The sequence below is a fragment of the Salmo salar genome, chromosome 12 (genome assembly GCF_965601325.2).
Source record: "Salmo salar chromosome 12, fSalSal1, whole genome shotgun sequence".
Classification (NCBI taxonomy): Eukaryota; Metazoa; Chordata; class Actinopteri; order Salmoniformes; family Salmonidae; genus Salmo; species Salmo salar.
Window position 1 is genome coordinate 77833405 of NC_138302.1, and position 18681 is coordinate 77852085.

The 18681-nt window shown below is 44.6% G+C and overlaps 1 protein-coding gene across 7 annotated transcripts in view; it reads left to right on the forward strand.

The window, feature by feature from the left end:
* Positions 1–15297, forward strand: part of LOC106565865 (polyhomeotic-like protein 2) — a 49844-nt gene extending 34547 nt beyond the window's left edge. For all 7 annotated transcript variants that reach the window (XM_082959309.1, XM_082959310.1, XM_082959308.1 and 4 more), the window contains 10 exons: positions 409–495; positions 772–1054; positions 6192–6544; positions 6725–6917; positions 10181–10386; positions 10883–11015; positions 11147–11267; positions 11415–11535; positions 11638–11944; positions 13848–15297. In XM_082959309.1, coding sequence (XP_082815435.1) covers positions 409–495; positions 772–1054; positions 6192–6544; positions 6725–6917; positions 10181–10386; positions 10883–11015; positions 11147–11267; positions 11415–11535; positions 11638–11944; positions 13848–14002 — 1959 coding nt within the window. In that variant the 3' untranslated portion in view covers positions 14003–15297. The remainder of the gene's footprint in view (positions 1–408; positions 496–771; positions 1055–6191; positions 6545–6724; positions 6918–10180; positions 10387–10882; positions 11016–11146; positions 11268–11414; positions 11536–11637; positions 11945–13847) is intronic.
* The last annotated feature ends 3384 nt before the right edge of the window (positions 15298–18681 follow it).

Here is an 18681-nt window from a genome sequence, read left to right on the forward strand (position 1 = left end):
AGGAATTTGTAATTCGCGCCACGCCTATCATTGGATATTGGAGCAGGTGTTCCGCTAGCGGAACGTCTAGATGTAAGAGGTTAATTGAAAGGCATTCCAGGTGACTACCTCATGAAGCTGGTTGAGAGAATGCCAAGAGTGTGCAAAGCTGTCATCAAGGCAAAGGATGGTTACTTTGAAGAATCTCACATTTGTTTAACACTTTTTTGGTTACTCGATGATTCCATAGTTTATGTCTTCACTATTATTCTACAGTGTAGAAAATAGTACAAGTTAAGAAAATCCCTTGAATGAGTAGGTGTGTCCATACTTTTGACTGGTACTGTATGTTGGTGTGTGATTTTCAGGCAAAGCAACCTTGTGCAAGTAGCTAGGAGCCTAGGCCGTGCTGTTCCTTTGTCCCCCCAGCTCATCTTCACACCTACGGCGACAGTGACTGCAGTCCAGTCTGAGAGCTCCACGCAGTCCTCGGGACAACAGTCTGCCCCCTCACAGGTACGCTATTATTATCTCAACTCTATAGGCTAATACCATACACACAGAGTTGCTGTAGTAACTGCACTAGATGGCATATAATATCAGCACAATGAACCATAATTCATACAGGTGGATAGCAGATGCATTATGTTTACAGTTATGTTGTGGTAACTAATTTAGTCTAAAAAAGTGCATTTCTCACTAATTCTGGAGACCCTTGACTGTGGGGCACCCCACCTCTCTTGCCCCAGGCCATGTGTCATTGCCTCCAGCACCTGACCTCTGTCTTTTCAGGTCCAGAACCTGGCTATCCGTAACCAGCAGGGGGCGACCATGTCCTCCTTTCAAACACCCAACCTCCAGGCCCTCAGCCTAAAGCAGACCCCTGTCGCCATCCAGCCCTCTCCCCTGATCAAAAATCCCAGCCAGGGGAGCCGGGGCTCTGGGGGGAAGGGCAGCTCATCCGACGTCCTCTTAGATGGGAGCAAGAAGGGGGAGAGCATTGTGACGGAGGTGTGCGCTATAAACATGAGTCGCAGCGTCACGGCTTTGAGTGGCCAGCCTCTCAGCGCTCCAGGTATGTATCAACCCCAACGTTCGCTAGCTTCTACAGACACTGGCTTTCATATTATTTCATGAAGTTGACCCATTCCCCGCTTGGAGATTTAGGCAGGTTTGCTGAAATTATGTATTGTTTTTTTGTCCAGCATCAGTAAATCCACTGGCTGTTGTGAGAAGGCATAATTTTGCTGAGCTCCATGATGACACTGAATACACTGCCCCTGTGACTGTTTGTAGTAAGCTAGCTAAGTGGCTAGATGTCAAGATTAAGCTTATTGGTTACAGCAGAGACATTCAATCCCCTCCTGGATCAAGCTCCCTGTTGCCTAAATTGTTTTGTGCGTAAAAAAAAGAAATAACGCCCCTTGTGTGCACTCCCAGTAATACCGTATGGTACAGAAATGGTATGAAAATCTGGATACCGCCCAACACCTACTCTGTGCCACAGATGCATCTTTTTAGACCACTTATTGTGTGGCTGAAAGTCAGCAGCTGGGTTGTTTTGTCACAGAGAATGGCTGTGTATATGCCAGCAGTTGAACAGATTAACTCTGACTGTGTGTATGTGTGTGAGAGAGTGCGTGTGCTAAGCACTGCATGGGTTAACTTTGTGTGTTGTGCCATACGCCAGACTGGATGGATTAGCTGAGCGTGCGACTGCACAACTGTGTCTTTGTCTCGCTTTGTTTAAGTAATGGATTCTGATGAAACTAAAGGAAGGATGAATCTAAAAACCTGGCTACATACATACATACTCATAAAATTAACATGGGTTGCCATGGCAGTGGCCATGGGGAACAGACAGGTGTGCCCTGGAGATGTGATAAGTATTCTGTCAGTTCACAGTGGATGAGACAAGGGGGAGATGGGGTAGCAGCCGTGGTGCCTGCCCGGCGGACTGGGGTTTAGGGTTGGATAAGAGGCTTCAATTTATAGAGCTGGGTGACATGGACAAAAATCCATAGCCTGAATTGATGTGATAAATAGAACGTTAAGTTTATAACATTAATGTGCACCACATTTGTTTTAAATTATCATTTAAACTGCTACTACAAGTTTGATGGTTGTAGCCATCAATTGTCCCATTAAATATCACCCATATTAGCAAACTTCACATTTTTCTAGTATGGGCTACTTATTGGAATGAAGGATATCCCTGCAATAAGTCCATGCTCTACCATGTTATTTTATATGCACTGGCATTAACTGGGTCATTCATTATATATGTTGGTTCTTCAATGGACTCTAAGGTATCAGCATGCCTCAGTTCGGCTAGCCGAAGTTGGCTAGGCGAACCGAAAGAGTGTGATCACATACCCCCTTAAAAAAAACCTTCGCTTGAAAAATGAGGAAAAAAGTGGTAATAGTACTTTTTGTCCCTTTTGAGACGCCATAGCCAGCCAGTATACACTTCCTAAAAAATAGTCTGAATTAATCTACGATAACGCAAGAAATCTGTCATGAATTTACGTTTTTGCCCAGGAGATCTTAGTCACACAATTTTACATCTAACTAAGATGTTTGGTGCAGTATTTCTCAATGAAAAAATGTGCATGAAAACAAGTCATCTCTTTGTTGAATGACAACAAAGACTATTGAAGAATCCCTACTGTTGACCAATCACCGACGACGGGGCTTAGACTTCGGCTCCGAATTTCGGCTTGCCTCCAGAAAGATGTGTGTGCCTGAACAGCCGAAGGAAAAGTCCAAAACGAACAAAAACGTCACAAAATGTTGTCGTAACATGCACAAACTTTTCCAAACTATTTCAGTTCTGAAGCATGCGGACGCCTTTATTCTGTTAGGCAACAGAATGTTGTAATTTTGAAGAAGGAAATACTTCAATGAAACAAGTCCAATCTACCCCTCAATAATAATAATAATAATAATAATAATAATAGACTACATAAAATGTCTAAAGCAGTTTCACTTTCAACATGCTGTGAGAGAACACAGCACAGGAATTGGCCTAGTTTGTGTTGTCGTCTATTTTAGGACCGAGTAGTAATTGAGCCATCGGAGAGAAGAAGAGAGCAGATCTTGTGGGAGCAGCAGTGTGTCTGCTATTCCTACCACAGACAGGAGCTCGTTTTCCCTTGAATAGGGATTGGCTGGAAGCAGCTGTTCTGTTCATTGTGTACTTTAGTCTTTTCTTCACCTCCTCCTTGGCAGACAAGTCTTCCCAGCACCCTACTACACCCACAGAACAGCACCGCATCAAACCCCACAAAGACTACCTTCCAGACTAACAGTCTAGTTCTATGCCCCTGCTAACTGCACTGTGGTTTTCAGTTTTTTCAACAAACAAATCCGGCCCTGGTGTCAAGTCTTCTGTTCAGTTGTCTTTGTGATTTGAAGCATAGCTTTGTTGTTTTTTTAGCAAAGCATCCATTTATGTGTTTGGACTGAGTGTAGTACACCTGAAATTATCTTCCCATTCTCTGTTAATTCACCAAGCCCTTGAGTGCTTCCATGTTCCCATACATAGTATCTCCATTACTTACTCCTTTTAACAAGCATTTAAAACACAATTAGTATAGATATGTTTGACATGTACACAGTTTATTAGGTACCTCACCCTGTTCATAAAAATGGTTCGGTCCTACAGACAGTGAGTCATGTGGCCGTGGCTTGCTATATAAAGCAGGCAGACAAGCATCGATGCATTCAGTTACTGTTCGATTGAACGTTAGAATGGCGACTGAGCGTGGTATGATCTTCGGTGTCAGGCGCGTCGGTTACAGTATCTCAGAAAGGTCCGGCCTCCTGGGATTTTTCAGCATGATAGTGTCTAGGGTTTACCGAGAATGGTGCGACAAATAAAAAAAACATCCAATCAGCTGCAGTCCTGTGGGCGAAACAGCTCGTTGATGCGAGAGGTCAAAGGAGAATGGCAAGAATTGTGCAAACAGGCAGGCCACAAACAGGCAAAGTACAACAGTGGTGTGCAGAACGGCATCTCGGAGCGCACAACTCGTCGGTCCTTGTCACGGACGGGCTATTGCAGTAGACGACCACACCGGTTTCCACTTCTATCAGCTAAAAACAAGAAGAAGCAAGAGATCACTAACACTGGACAATTGAGGAGTGGAAAAACATTGCCTGGGCCGACGAATCCCGGTTCCTGTTGCGTCATGCTGATGGCAGTCAGGATTTGGCATAAGCAAAATGAGTCCATGGCCCATTCCAGCCTGGTGTCAACGGTGGTGGTGTAATGGTGTGGGTGGTGTAATGGTGTGGGTGGTGTAATGGTGTGGGGAATGTTTTCCTGGCACACGTTAGGTCTCTTGATACCAATTGAGCAACGTTTGAACGCCACAGCATATCTGAACATTGTTGCTAACCAGGTGCATCCCTTCATGGCAATAGGTTGGTCCGACACGGTACTAGACATTTGTACCTAATAAGCTGGCCAATGAGTAGTTTTTCTCAAGCTGTGTTAAGACGTTTGTAAAGTGATTTACACTATGTGGGTGAGGTTTCTCAACTTAAGCAGCAGCAGTCGATTGCAGAAACTCAGGGATTTTCCGAGATCTGCTGTTGAAACATTTCCTCTAGACATCCTGAAACAACACACAGGCATGGGGGAGTGGTAGCGTAGTGGGGCCATAGAGGGGGGTCCGGCCTGAGTCATTCCACTCCTTAATCCCAAGGCCTTGAGGGAGAAAGGCATTTCAATGAATCCCCCTTTCTCTCCTTCCAAGACATTTCTCTGTTACTCATTAAAATGCTTGAAAAAGCTGTCAAGCGGGACTCTGAGTGCTGTTTCTTGTATCCGGTGAGCACCGGTTGGGAAATACACTCATCTGTTCACACAGGGGCTAGGTCTATTTGCTGACTTGAAAGTCATTATTATACAACCTCTGTTTTCTATTTATCCTTAATGAGGGCTGGGTGGTAGGTGTTATCATGTAATGTAACATTTTACTGTGTTATCATGTAATTGAGAGTATCCGTCCAGGGCTTTTATCATAATACTTTCTGAAAGATGTGTCGGTCTTCACCCTGTACTTAGCGAAACCATAGCTAACCACATGCTGTGGTTTACATAGTTTTGCTGTGTGAAAATCAAACACTTTCCAGCAGATCCTGTGGTATAAATAACTAATGACATGCAATTCTGCCGGATGGAAACGTCTCCATTTTCACAGCAGGGTAGAGACTGTGGTTACAGAGAAACATTCAGACCAGATGGAGCCTATCCCACACAAAATATACAGATAAGGGGTGGGACCCTTATATATTTGGCATCAATCCATAATCAAAAGAGATCCACAAAGGTTGTTAGACACCTTTAGTTTACTAAAATCATGAAGCTACTGTAAGACCATAGGGCTTACTCCTGAGACTAACAGCTCCTAGGAGAGATGATGCATTACAATCCTTTCTCTATATTTCAGCAATGATGAGGGCCAGATCCAACCTCATTGTTTCCTAGGGAAAATTGCTTGGGCAACTGAAGGTTTGGGGGATTGATTCACAGATGACTACATACAGCATGTCATAGAACATTGGCTTCTTATTGCCCTCTTGCTTTCTTCTTGCATCTGTCTGGCCCAGGGTGGCAGGTAGCCTAGCGGTTAAGAGCGTTGAGCCTGTAACCGAAAGGTCGCTGGTTTGAATCCCCGAGCCAACTAGGTGAAAAATATGTCTATTTGCCCTTGGCAAGGCACTTAACCCTAATTGCTCCTTTAAATCGCTCTGGATAAGAGCGTCTGCTAAACATTTTTTATTTTATTATATTGCCCTCTTGCTTTCCTCCTGCACATGTCTGGCCCGGGGCTACTCTGACTGTTGGTGTGTAGAGCACTTTTCACTAAATGACAGTACAATACATGATTGGTTCTGGGAAGATATGGGTCCTGGTTGTAATTTTGTCAGCAAAAACCCTGTCAGGTGATGATAGACCCTTTGGAGACATTAGTGAGCAATGTCTGGCCAAAACCTTGACAACGGTTTAGGGCAAGTCTGTCTTGTGCTTTTTGATGTTACATTTTGTCAACAATAGGTGTACTACTGGCAAAGGAGAGTAAAGAAACAAAACATTATTCCACTCTTCCATTGTTTTTTGAGTTAGGGTAGAGTCCATTTTCCTTTTGTGTACAGACTTAACTGTCAGATTTATGTATCCTATTTCTTGATTTCTGTTCCAGCATACACCCAGATCCCTTCCCACTCCTTGGTCCAGCAGCATAAGCAACAGCAGTTTGTGATCCAGCAGACCCATGCTTCCCAGAGGACCCAGGGACAGCTACTGCAGACTGCCTCCATCCAACCCCACCTGCAGACTCCCTCCCTGGTCCCCCAGTCCCCCAGCCAGGCAGGCCCTATCACTGTGCTGCCCAAGCCTGCCTCTCACCACCAGCCCTCTACACCCAGCCAGCAGGCAACCATCTTCCACTCCACCATCAGCCCACACGCTCTCCACTCCAGCCTGAGCCAGACCAAAGCCCAGCCAGTGCAACTCACAGCCATCAACCTCCAGATACAACCAGCGCTCTCACAGGTGAGTACACAGCAGTAACAACAACAAGTATGGAAATGGAAGAGGATCACTCTCTCACAATATACAATGTATCAGTAAACAAAATACTATATATCAGTAACTTCTAATCATTAGTCAAATATTATGTTTCACTAAACTCTCTCTCCCTTCTTCTCTCTCTTTTCTATTACGGACTCCCAGGCTTCTCGATTGGTCCAGGACAGTAAAGGACAGGAGAAGCCAAAGTCATTGGTGGTCAGGGAGCTCTGCCTGACTCCCAGTGTAGAGCAGCAGCCCACCCCGTTTACCCCCTCTGCCCCGTCTCCACCACAAGCCACCAAGCCAGCAGAGCAGCCCAAGACTGACCCAGTTATGCCCATCAGCCAACCACAAGGTAACAGGACTTTTGGTTTTAATAAGTTAACACGTTTTTCTAACCCACTTTCTTAGTTATGTTGCCTAGAGGCAGGACTGTAACTAGGGGTCTATTGTTGTCATATATTTGCAACCAATTACAACCTTGGAGAACCAGACCAAAGATCAGTCGCTCTGCAATGTTCTGCTCTCCAGGTGTGGAGGCAGATCTTACTATTTGTCGTCAGCTGTGTGCTCGTCGTTTTGAGTCAGGGTGAAGAATTTTGTCTGATTATCCCCAATGGGACCATTGAGGAGCAGTGATCACAGTGTTCCAGTCAAGGAAAGTTAAATGATAGATGTGTCAAATTATCATGGACAGGAAAATGTGTGTATCTATCCATCTATCTTTCATTCAAATGGAAAATAATCTGTGTTTTATGATGGTAGTCTTACACTCGCACACCAAGGCCCATTCAAAATGCTGAACATGCAGATTATATTAAGAGTTTATTTTTATTGCAACTTTTCTTGTAAAAATGTAAAGCCACAAGGCTCCTTTTTATGCTTGGGTGTGAATGCATAGTTGCTCCACTTGTTCAGAATATACATACAGTTATCTTTGATGTCTAGAAATAGAGCAGTAGGCCTGCAAGACCACTGGCTGTCTGCTTGGACCAGATTGCAACACAGAGCCTGCTGAGTGGTTGAACATAACCCAAAGTTACAGAATAGCCAACTGCTCCTGGTTTTAATGGAGTCCATGGTATTTATTGTGCATCTTTCGACAGACATACCAAGAAATGTGCAGTATAGTATGTTGCCATATAAAGAGAATTAGTTTGCAAGAATTGTCTGCTACATTGGGCCACAGGACCTACATTTGTATAAAGTGGTTCCTGTATGCCAATAGTTACTCAGATTTGAGACCTGTGAATTTTCAGGGCTAAGATTATAGATGTGAGAAGAACCAGAAATGTATATGTCAACATGAGTGAAGTGTTTCTATTTTAATGTGTGGAAATTGAATAGTAAACTCAGCAAAAAAAGAAACGTCCTCTCACTGTCAACTGCGTTTTTTTCAGCAAACTTAACGTGTAAATATTTGTATGAACATAACAAGATTCAACAACTGAGACATAAACTGAACAAGTTCCACAGACATGTGACTAACAGAAATGGAATAATGTGTCCCTGAACAAAGAGGGGGTCAAAATCAAAAGTAACAGTCAGTATCTGGTGTGGCCACCAGCTGCATTAAGTACTGCAGTGAATCTCCTCCTCATGGACTGCACCAGATTTGCCAGTTCTTGCTGTGAGATGTTACCCTACTCTTCCATCGAGGCACCTGCAAGTTCCCGGACATTTCTGGGGGGAATGACCCTAGCCCTCACCCTCCGATCCAACAGGTCCCAGACGTGCTCAATGGGATTGAGATCCGGGCTCGTCGCTGGCCATGGCAGAACACTGACATTCCTGTCTTGCAGGAAATTACACACAGAACGAGCAGTATGGCTGGTGGCATTGTCATGCTGGAGGATCATGTCAGGATGAGCCTGCAGGAAGGGTGCCACATGAGGGAGGAGGAAGTCTTCCCTGTAACGTACTGCGTTGAGATTGCCTGCAATGACAACAAGCTCAGTCAGATGATGCTGTGACACACCGCCCCAGACCATGACGGACCCTCCACCTCCAAATCGATCCCGCTCCAGAGTACAGGCCTTGGTGTAACGCTCATTCCTTCCACGATAAATGCGAATCTGACCATCACGCCTGGTGAGACAAAACTGTGACTCGTCAGTGAAGAGCACTTTTTGCCAGTCCTGTCTGGTCCAGCGACGCTGGGTTTGTACCCATAGGCGTTGTTGCCGGTGATGTCTAGTGAGGACCTGCCTTACAACAGGCCTACAAGCCCTCAGTCCAGCCTCTCTCGACCTATTGCAGACAGTCTGAGCAGTGATGGAGGGATTGTGCGTTCCTGGTTTAACTCGGGCAGTTGTTGTTGCCATCCTGTACCTGTCCCGCAGGTGTGATGTTCGGATGTACCGATCCTGTGTAGGTGTTGTTACACGTGGTCTGCTACTGCGAGGACGATCAGCTGTCCGTCCTGTCTCCCTGTAGCGCTGTCTTAGGCGTCTCACAGTACAGACATTGAAATGTATTGCCCTGGCCACATCTGCAGTCCTCATGCCTCCTTGCAGCACGCCTAAGGCACGTTCACACAGATGAGCAGGGGCCCTGGGCATCTTTCTTTTGGTGTGTTTTTTTAGAGTCAGTAGAAAGACCTCTTTAGTGTACTACGTTTTCAGAACTGAACCTTAATTGCCTACCATCTGTAAGCTGTTAGTGTCTTAACGACCATTCCACAGGTGCATGTTCATTAATTGTTTATGGTTCATTGAACAAGCATGGGAAACCGTGTTTAAACCCTTTACAATTAAGATCTGTGAAGTTACTTGGATTTTTACAAATTATCTCTGAAAGACAGGGTCCTGAAAAAGGGACGTTTCTTTTTTATTTTTATTTTAGTGTATATATGAGCAGAGTACCTGTCTATGGAGAGAGAGAAAAGGGCGGTACCTTATTCAATTATTTCATTCTTCAGCTCTGCCTGCCTCTCGCAATTGGAGCAGGGCTGGGTCGAGCGAGCGTCTCCGCGCTCTGTCTTGCCTGCTTTGTACAGTTGACTGAATTCTCGCTTTCAAGGAGAGAGGCAGGCGACAGCGTCTTTTTGTATTGAATCGGATAAAAGCGCAAGTGAAGCGGGCAGGAATAAGTTTGGTGAGCGATTTTTTTTTTGTTATTTAACTTTTGAAATGGGACAGTTGTCTTACTTTTTCAGTACTTTGAAAATGGTTATCATTGTTGCAAGTAGCCACCGAATCGTCTGCTGTGTTCATGCATAGCTAGCTACTAACGTTACTCGTTTACGGTAGCCATACGTGTTTTTGCTTTGGAAATTACAAACTAGTGGTCGACCCGTCAAAGCTGAGCGATGTTTTGGACTCGAATTACTTTTGACAGCCGTTTTGTTTTCTCTTCATATTTTGATATCGTGATCAATTTACATTAGTAACTATAATACGTGTCTAGTGAGTGACATTACAAACGCTTGATAATCGAAGTAGACCCCTTTGCACATGATTTGGCAGGTGGATGATATAGTATATGATGAACATTTGCTTGAATACTTAAACGACTGTACAGCAGAGAAGGTTAACTACATACTCTGAAAAAATATTTTAGCCACATAATTGAAAGTGATGCAGTGTGTTAACTACTGCTTTGTTTTGTCATTGGCAGGAGTCCCTACTACCAAGAGGTTGAATGCTGCACCTGAGACACCACCCCCAGCCATGACGTCAGGAAATGAGAACGAGGCACCCACTGTGACCGGCAGCACCCCCCAGAATGGAGAGAACAAGCCACCCCAGGCCATCGTCAAGCCCCAGGTCCTCACCCACGTCATTGAGGGCTTTGTCATCCAGGAGGGTGCTGAACCCTTCCCTGTAAGTGCCCTCTCCCATGGTACTCCTTAGCAGCTACCAGTAAGCAACATGTCACCATTTCAAGTGCATTCCCACAGGGGCATGTCCCTATTAGCAATAAACACAAACAATCATACAACTGCACTTACTGTGCTAAGCAATGATAAAGGGCAATGCCTTTCTATTGTTTAACTTAGTCATGAATTCTAGTAGCTTACTGTAGTTCCAAAGCAGTGTATACAGAGATGTCTGTGAAAGAAGGTGCACAAATGTTAAGACCACCTTCCCAGTGTTATAATTCTGAGCAAAATGTTGATACACACCCTTAAGTGACTCTGTTGGTGCCTGTTTTACTTATCGGTTAAAGAGAGCATCCTAGTGGATGTTTGCTGCACATTTCTAAGTCTTTTCTCAGGCTTTATTATAGCTTATGGACACTGCATGGTAAGTTTGCCGTTGTATTGCTGTCATAGCTTGGAAAGAGTAGCATTCATGTCTCACCCTCTGTCTTAACCAGATTGAGCGGTTGCCTGTAATGATGGACAGCCCAAAGAAGCTGCATGAGCAGCTCTCCTCTGACCCAGACAAGACCCCTGTTAGTAACCCCACCAACACCACAGACTCTGAGACAGAGGAGTTGACCCCTCAAGGTAAGGGAGGTCATGGCTGGAGGGATTTTAAAGCCATGCTATTTGACTATAAACCCCATAATGGACTTTCTAAATACTAACAATTCAGATGTAAGAGATATTGTTGATTGACTATTTTGATTTGCACACAGAATTAAAAGACCAAGAGGATTCAGATGCCCCCAAACTAAGATGTGAATTCTGTGGCTGGGTGGACTTTGCCTACAAATTCAAGGGGTCAAAACGGTTCTGTTCCATGGCGTGTGCGAAAAGGTAAGTCACATTTGATGGGCCATTTCTAATGAATATGTACAAAGATGCTTTGACTGGGTTATATCCCTCAGGGTCTAAGCTTCTCAGTAGTGTTTTGTTGGGATGGTAGTGGCCATAACAGCTATTATCGTTGTTGTTGTGGAATAGGTATAATGTTGGGTGCACTAAGCGCATAGGCCTCTTCCGTCCAGAGAGGAGCAAAGCATCCAACCGCTGGCGCAGAAGGTCACACAACAGCTGCCGCCAGAGTGTCGAACCTAAGAAGCAGGTAGGATCCTCTCCTACTTCTCTGCTGACAGGACAGCTCTCCTGTGAATTAACATGCTCCCCTCAGTGACACCAGGGCTGACTCATGGGTTTTATGTTTCAGAAGCTTTCCCCTACACCTCAGCAGACTCAGGGAGGTTCGGTGTCCTCCCCGCTCCCCTCCCAACCCAGCCAGGAGGAGTCCAGCCCCTGCTCAGACATGTCCAGCTATGAGGAGCCTCCGTCACCCCTGTCAGGAGCCAGCTCAGGTCCCCCAGCACCCCAGGCGTTGTCACACCAGGCAGGGAGAGGCTCAGACCAAGAGGCCCCCCAAGGCAGAGAGCTGCCACTCCTCACTCAGCACTTCCTGCCCAACGACCCCACCAAGTGGAATGTAGAAGAAGTCTACGAGTTTATCCACTCCCTTCCAGGTCAGTCTCATAACAAACACTACATGACCAAAAGTATTTGAACACCTGCTCGTTGAACATCTCATTCTAAAATCATGGGCATTAATATGGAGCTGGACCCCCCCCCCCCGCTATAATAGCCTCCACTCTTCTGGGAAGGCTTTCCAGTAGATACTGGAACATTGCTGCGAGGACTAGTGAGCCACGAGCATTAATGAGGTTGGGCACTGATGTTGGGCAATTAGGCTTGGCTTGCAGTCAGCTTTCCAATTCATCCCAAAGGTGTTCAATGGGGTTGAGGTCAGGGCTCTGTGCAGGCCAGTCAAGTTCTTCCACACCTGTCTCGACCAACCATTTCTGTATGGTCCTTTCTTTGTGCACGGAGGCATGCTGAAACAGGAAAGGGCATTCCCCGAACTGTTGCCACAAAGTTGAAGCACAGAATCATCTAGAATGTCATTGTATGCTGTAGTGTTATTTCACTTGACTGGAACTAAGGGGCCTAGCCCGAACCATGAAAAACAGCCCTAAACCATTACTCCTCCTCCACCAAACTTTACAGTTGGCACTATGCATTGGGGCAGGTAGCGTTCTCCTGGCATCTGCCTAACCTAACTTCGTCCGTCGGACTGCCAGATGGTGAAGCATGATTCATCACTCCATGGAACGGGTTTCCACTGCTCCAGTCCAGTGGTGGCGAGTGTTACGCTACTCCAGCTGACGCTTGGCATTGCGCATGGTGATCTTAGGCTTGTGTGCTGGTAATTTTCGGCTTGTGTGCGGCTGCTCGGCCATGGAAACCCATTTCATGAAGCTCCTGATGATCAGTTCTTGTGCTGACGTTGCTTTGAGGCAGTTTGAAACTCTAGTGAGTGTTGCTACGTGCTTCATCACTCGGCGGTCCCGTTCTGTGAGCTTATGTGGCCTACCACTTTGTGGCTGAGCCGTTGTCGCTTCAAGATGTTTCTACTTTACAATATCAACACTTACAGTTCACCGGCGCGGCTCTAGCAGGGCAGAAATTTGATAAACTGACCTGTTGGAAAGGTGGCATCCTATAACTGTGCCACGTTGCAAGTCATTGATCTCTTCAGTAAGGCCAATTGTCTATGGCAGTGGTTCTCAATCCTGGTCCTGGGGATCCAAAGGGGTGCACATTTTTGTTTTTGCCCTAGCACTACACACCTGACTCAAGTCAATAAAGCCTTTTGATGAGTCAATCATTTGAATCAGCTGTGTAGTGCTAAAAAACAAAAATGCCTGAAGCAAAAACAAAAATGTGCAGCCATTTGGGTCCCCAGGCCCAGGTTTGAGAACCAGTGGTCTATGGAGATTGGCTGTGTACTCGATTTTATACACCTGTCAGCAATGGGTGTGGCTGAAATAGCACTAAAATAGCACTAATTTCAAGGGGTGTCTACACACACACACACAAATATGTATGTATATGTGTGCATTTAGTTAGGCCTACACCATAACTACATTCTTCTGAAGGTATCTTGTAGTAGTCATAGTATGCTTATTTCCCCTCTGGGGATGAATAAAGTTTATTAATTCATCAGTGGATTGTCTAATGTAGACAGTGTTCATGAATTGTCTTTGAAATTAGATCATTATCAAATTGTATTAGTCACATGCGCCGAATACAACAGGTGTAGACCTCACAGTGAAAAGCTTATTTCCAAGCCCCTAACCAACAATGCAGTTAAAAAATATATATAAATAAAAGTAACAAGCAATTAAAGAGCAGCAGTAAAATAACGAGACTATATACCGGGGGGTACCGGTACAGAGTCAATGTGCGGGGGCACCGGTTCGTTGAGGTAATATGTGCATGTAGGTAGAGTTATTAAAGTGACTATGCATAGATAACAACAGAGTAGCAGCATTATTTACCTGGTTCACTGTGGCTTGTTGTTCCTAGGCTGCCAGGAGATAGCAGATGAGTTCCGCTCGCAGGAGATAGATGGGCAGGCCATGCTCCTACTGAAAGAGGACCACCTTATGAGTGCCATGAATATTAAACTGGGACCTGCACTTAAAATCTACGCACACATCAACATGCTCAAAGACTCTTAGCCATGATGGGTCGATATAGTGCTGGTTTGTTGTATGTCTGTGTATGGTGTGCGAATGAGTGCATATGTCTGTGTTTGGTGGGAAGGAGTCACACTCTGGGACAAGACAAAACATGTCGCCATCGCACTGATGACTACCTGACCTCTGCACTACCATCTTTCATCCCACCTTTGGATTGGCTACTTTACGGTACGTTTAGCCATGGCCTGCAAACAGACAACTGATCATCCCTTTGGCTGTCAAAAAGAACAGTTTACAGTAAATTTATTGGACTGACTGCCTTAGAATAATGGCACTAATAGTGCTAAAAGCACTGCAAGGATACATTTGAGTCTGTTTGAAAAGAGAGATGTGGGTATATCTGAAATACTTTCTCCTGAGATATAATTGTGAATTGAATTATCATTGACTGCATATGTAGTGTGTTTCTTTTGGTGCTGATCTGATGTTATTGACAGCCATACATGTACTTTGTGTGTCCTGGGACAAATGAAAGCCGTCGCCAGTCTGAGTCTTATCCAACAGATGCTAAGCTCTTTCGTAATGATCACCAACTATACACATACATGCACTGCATGGCCTTTGACTTTTCTCAGAGCAGTTTATGCTATGCTTTGAGATATTGATTTTAGTTTCATGTACAAAATCGTTATTTCCCTGTACATTGTACTGGTTTAGAAGACACACAACCTTTTTTCAAAATGTGATTTACCAAGACGACATGCCATACCTTATTTATTTCTGGGTCAGATTTCACATCCTGTGAGATCTTCTATGACAGTGTGTCAACCCTACAATCTATGGGTTGACCCTAGGGGTGAAAAGACCCAACTCAAGAAACTCTGTTGACATTCACCATCATACCTCTTACTCCACTAGCACTTACAATTATTGATTCTATTCTTTAGTTTTAACCAAAATGATTTGATTGGGTCTGAAGTTCATAAGTTAGGTTTGTTTTGAGTTGTTGAGCTATTTGGGTCCTGAGAAAGACTTAGCTCTGTATGAGTCTAAAGCTACCTGTAAGGAATTACATGCCTGTATTTTGCTTTTAAGTTATCCATAATTGTTATGAAAATAAAGTATTTAGAAATATGCAAACATGTAAATATCATGGCTCGAGGGAAGTGTATTTTTAGTGTTTTTATAAAGATCTTGTTTACTTGTGCTTGTCATGTAATGAATGGTCAATTGTGTTTTTAATGTTTTGTTTGCGAATACTTTGTCAAATGCCTGTTTATCAAATAACTGATTTTGTTACGCAACATTTTTCAATGATAAATAATCTGAAACAAGTTTTTTGTCTTTTTGTGTGAAAATCCATGTTCTTGAGTTTGATATTATGGCAAGTACAGAAGCAAGATCCTTTTTTTGAATTGCAGTTCTTTATGGAACTCTGAAAGATACTCATGTTATGATACAGGAAGGAAGAAGTATGTATTACATTAGTTAAGTGTACATTGTAACACATACTGAAGAAAAATATAAACGCAACAATTTAAAAGATTTTACTGAGTTACAGTTCATATAAGGAAATCAGTTAATTGAAAAATTCATTAGGCCCTAATCTATGGATTTCACATGACTAGTAATACAGATATGCATCTGTCTGTCACATAACTTAAAAAAAGATAGGGGAGTGGATCAGAAAACCAGTCAGTATCTGTTGTGACCGCCATTTGCCTCATGCAGCGCGACATCTCCTTTGCATAGAGTTGATTAAGCTGTTTATTGTGGCCTGTGGAATTTTGTCCCCACTTCTCTTCAATGGCTGTACGAAGTTCCTGAATATTGACGGGAACTGGAACATGCTGTTGTACACGTTGATCCAGAGCATCCCAAACATGCTCAATTCCTGACATGTCTGGTGAGTATGGAAGAACTGGGGCATTTTCAATTTCCAGGAATTGCGACATGGCGCAGTGCATTGTCATGCTCAAACGTGATGGAGGCGGATGAATGGCACAACAATGGGCCTCAGGATCTCATCACAGTATTGCTGTGCATTCAAATTGCCGTTGATAAAATGCAATTGTGTTCGTTGTCTAGTTCATGGCTCCTGCCCATACCATAACCCCACCACCACCACCATTGGGCACTGTTGAGAGCGCACCGCTTGCCCACACAACGCCATACACCTGGTCTGCAGTTGTGAGGCCGGTTGGGCGTACTGACAAATTCTCTAAAACGAGTTTGCTTATGTTAAAGAAATGACCGTTCAATTCTCTGGCAACAGCTCTGGTGGACATTCCTGCAGTCATCATGGCAATTGCACGCTCCCTCAACTTGAGGCATTGTGTTTTGTGACAAAATTGAACATTTTAGAGTGGCCTTTTATTGTCCCTAGCACAAGGTGCACCTGTTTAATGATCATGCTGTTTAATCAGCTTCTTGATATGCCATACCTGTTTTGGTTAGTGATTGTCTTGTTTCACTGTAGAGCCTCCAGCCCTGCTCAATATGCCTCAGCTAACCCTCTTGTCCCACCTCCCACACATGCGGTGACCTCACCTGGTTTAATTGATGTCTCTAGAGACAATACCTCTCTCATCGTCACTAAATGCCTAGGTTTACCTCAACTGTATTCACATCCTACCATACCTTTGTCTGTACATTATGCATTGAATCTATTCTACTGCTCCCAGAAACCTGCTCCCTTTACTCTCTGTTCCGAACGTACTAGACGACCAGTTCTTATAGCCCTCAGCAGTAACCTTATCCAACTTCTCTGCTCCTCTGGTGATGTAGAGGTCAATCCAGGCCCTGCAGTGCCTTGCTCCACTCCCATTCCCCCAGGCCATCTCATTTGTTGACTTCTGTAACCGTAAAAGCCTTGGTTTCATGCATGTTAACACTAGAAGCCTCCTCCCTATGTTTGTTTTATTCACTGCTTTAGCACACTCTTCCAACCCGGATGTCCTAACTGTGTCTGAATCCTGGCTTAGGAAGGCCACCAAAAACCCTGAAATGTCCATCCCTAACTATAACATTTTCCGACAAGATAGAACTGCCAAAGGGGGCGGAGTTGCAATCTACTGCAGAGATACTGCAGAGTTGCAATCTACAGCTTGCTGTTTGGGGTTTTAGGCTGGGTTTCTGTACAGCACTTTGAGATATCAGCTGATGTAAGAAGGGCTATATAAATACATTTGATTTTGATTTGAGATAGCCTGCAGAGTTCTGTCATACTATCCAGGTCTCTGCCCAAACAATTTGAGCTTCTACTTTTAAAAATCCACCTTTCCAGAAACAAGTCTCTCACCATTGCCGCTTGCTATAGACCACCTGCCCCCAGCTGTGGCCTGGACACCATATGTGAATTGATCACCCCCTATCTATCTTCAGAGCTCGTGCTGTTAGGTGACCTAAACTGGGACATGCTTAACACCCCGGCCATCCTACAATCTAAGCTTGATGCCCTAATCTCACACAAATTATCAATGAACCTACCAGGTACAACCCCAAATCCGTAAACACAGGCACCCTCTTAGATATCAACCTAACCAACCTGCCCTCCAAATATACCTCTGCTGTCATCAACCAGAATCTCAGGGATCACTGCCTCATTGCTTGCGTCCATAATGGGACTGCGGTCAAACGACCACCCCTCATCACTGTCAAACGCTCCCTAAAACACTTCAGCGAGCAGGCCTTTCTAATCGACCTGGCCCGGGTATCCTGGAAGGACATTGACCTCATTCCGTCAGTAGAAGATGCCTGGTTATTCTTTAAAAGTGCTTTTCTCATAATCTTAAATAAGCATGCCCCATTCAGAAAATGTAGAACCAGGAACAGATATAGCCCGTGGTTCACTCCAGACCTGACTGCCCTTGACCAGCACAAAAACATCCTGTGATGTATGGCATTACTGCGATATGTACTGCGATATGCAACTTTTAAGGGAAGTTAGGAACCAATATACACAGACAGTTAGGAAAGCAACGGCTAGCTTTTTCAAACAGAAATTTGCATCCTGCAGCACAAACTCCAAAAAGTTCTGGGACACTAAAGTCCATGGAGAATAAGAGCACCTCCTCCCAGCTGCCCACTGCACTGAGGCTAGGAAACACTGTCACCACCGATAAATCCAAAATAATTGAGAATTTCAATAAGCATTTTTCTACGGCTGTCCATGCTTTCCACCTGGCCATCCCTACCCTGGTCAACAGCCCTGCACCCCCCACAGCAACTTGCCCAAGCCTCCCCCATTTCTCCTTCACCCAAATCCAGATAGCTGATGTTCTGAAAGAGCTTGCGAAATCTGGACCCCTACAAATCAGCTGGGCTAGACAATCTGGACCCTCTCTTTCTAAAATTGTCAGCCGAAATTGTTGCAAACCCTATTACTAGCCTGTTCAACTTCACTTTCGCATCGTCTAAGATCCCCAAAGATTGGAAAGCTGCCGCGGTCATCCCCTTCTTCAAAGGGGGAGACACTCTAAAGCCAAACTGCTACAGACCTATATCTATCCTACCCTGCCTTTCTAAGGTCTTCGAAAGCCAAGTTATCAAACAGATCACCGACCATTTCGAATCCCACCATACCTTCTCCGCTATGCAATCTGGTTTCCGCGATGGTCATGGTTGCCCGTCAGCCATGCTCAAGGTCCTAAACGATATCATAACCGCCATCGATAAGAGACATTACTGTGCAGCCGTATTCATCGACCTGGCCAAGG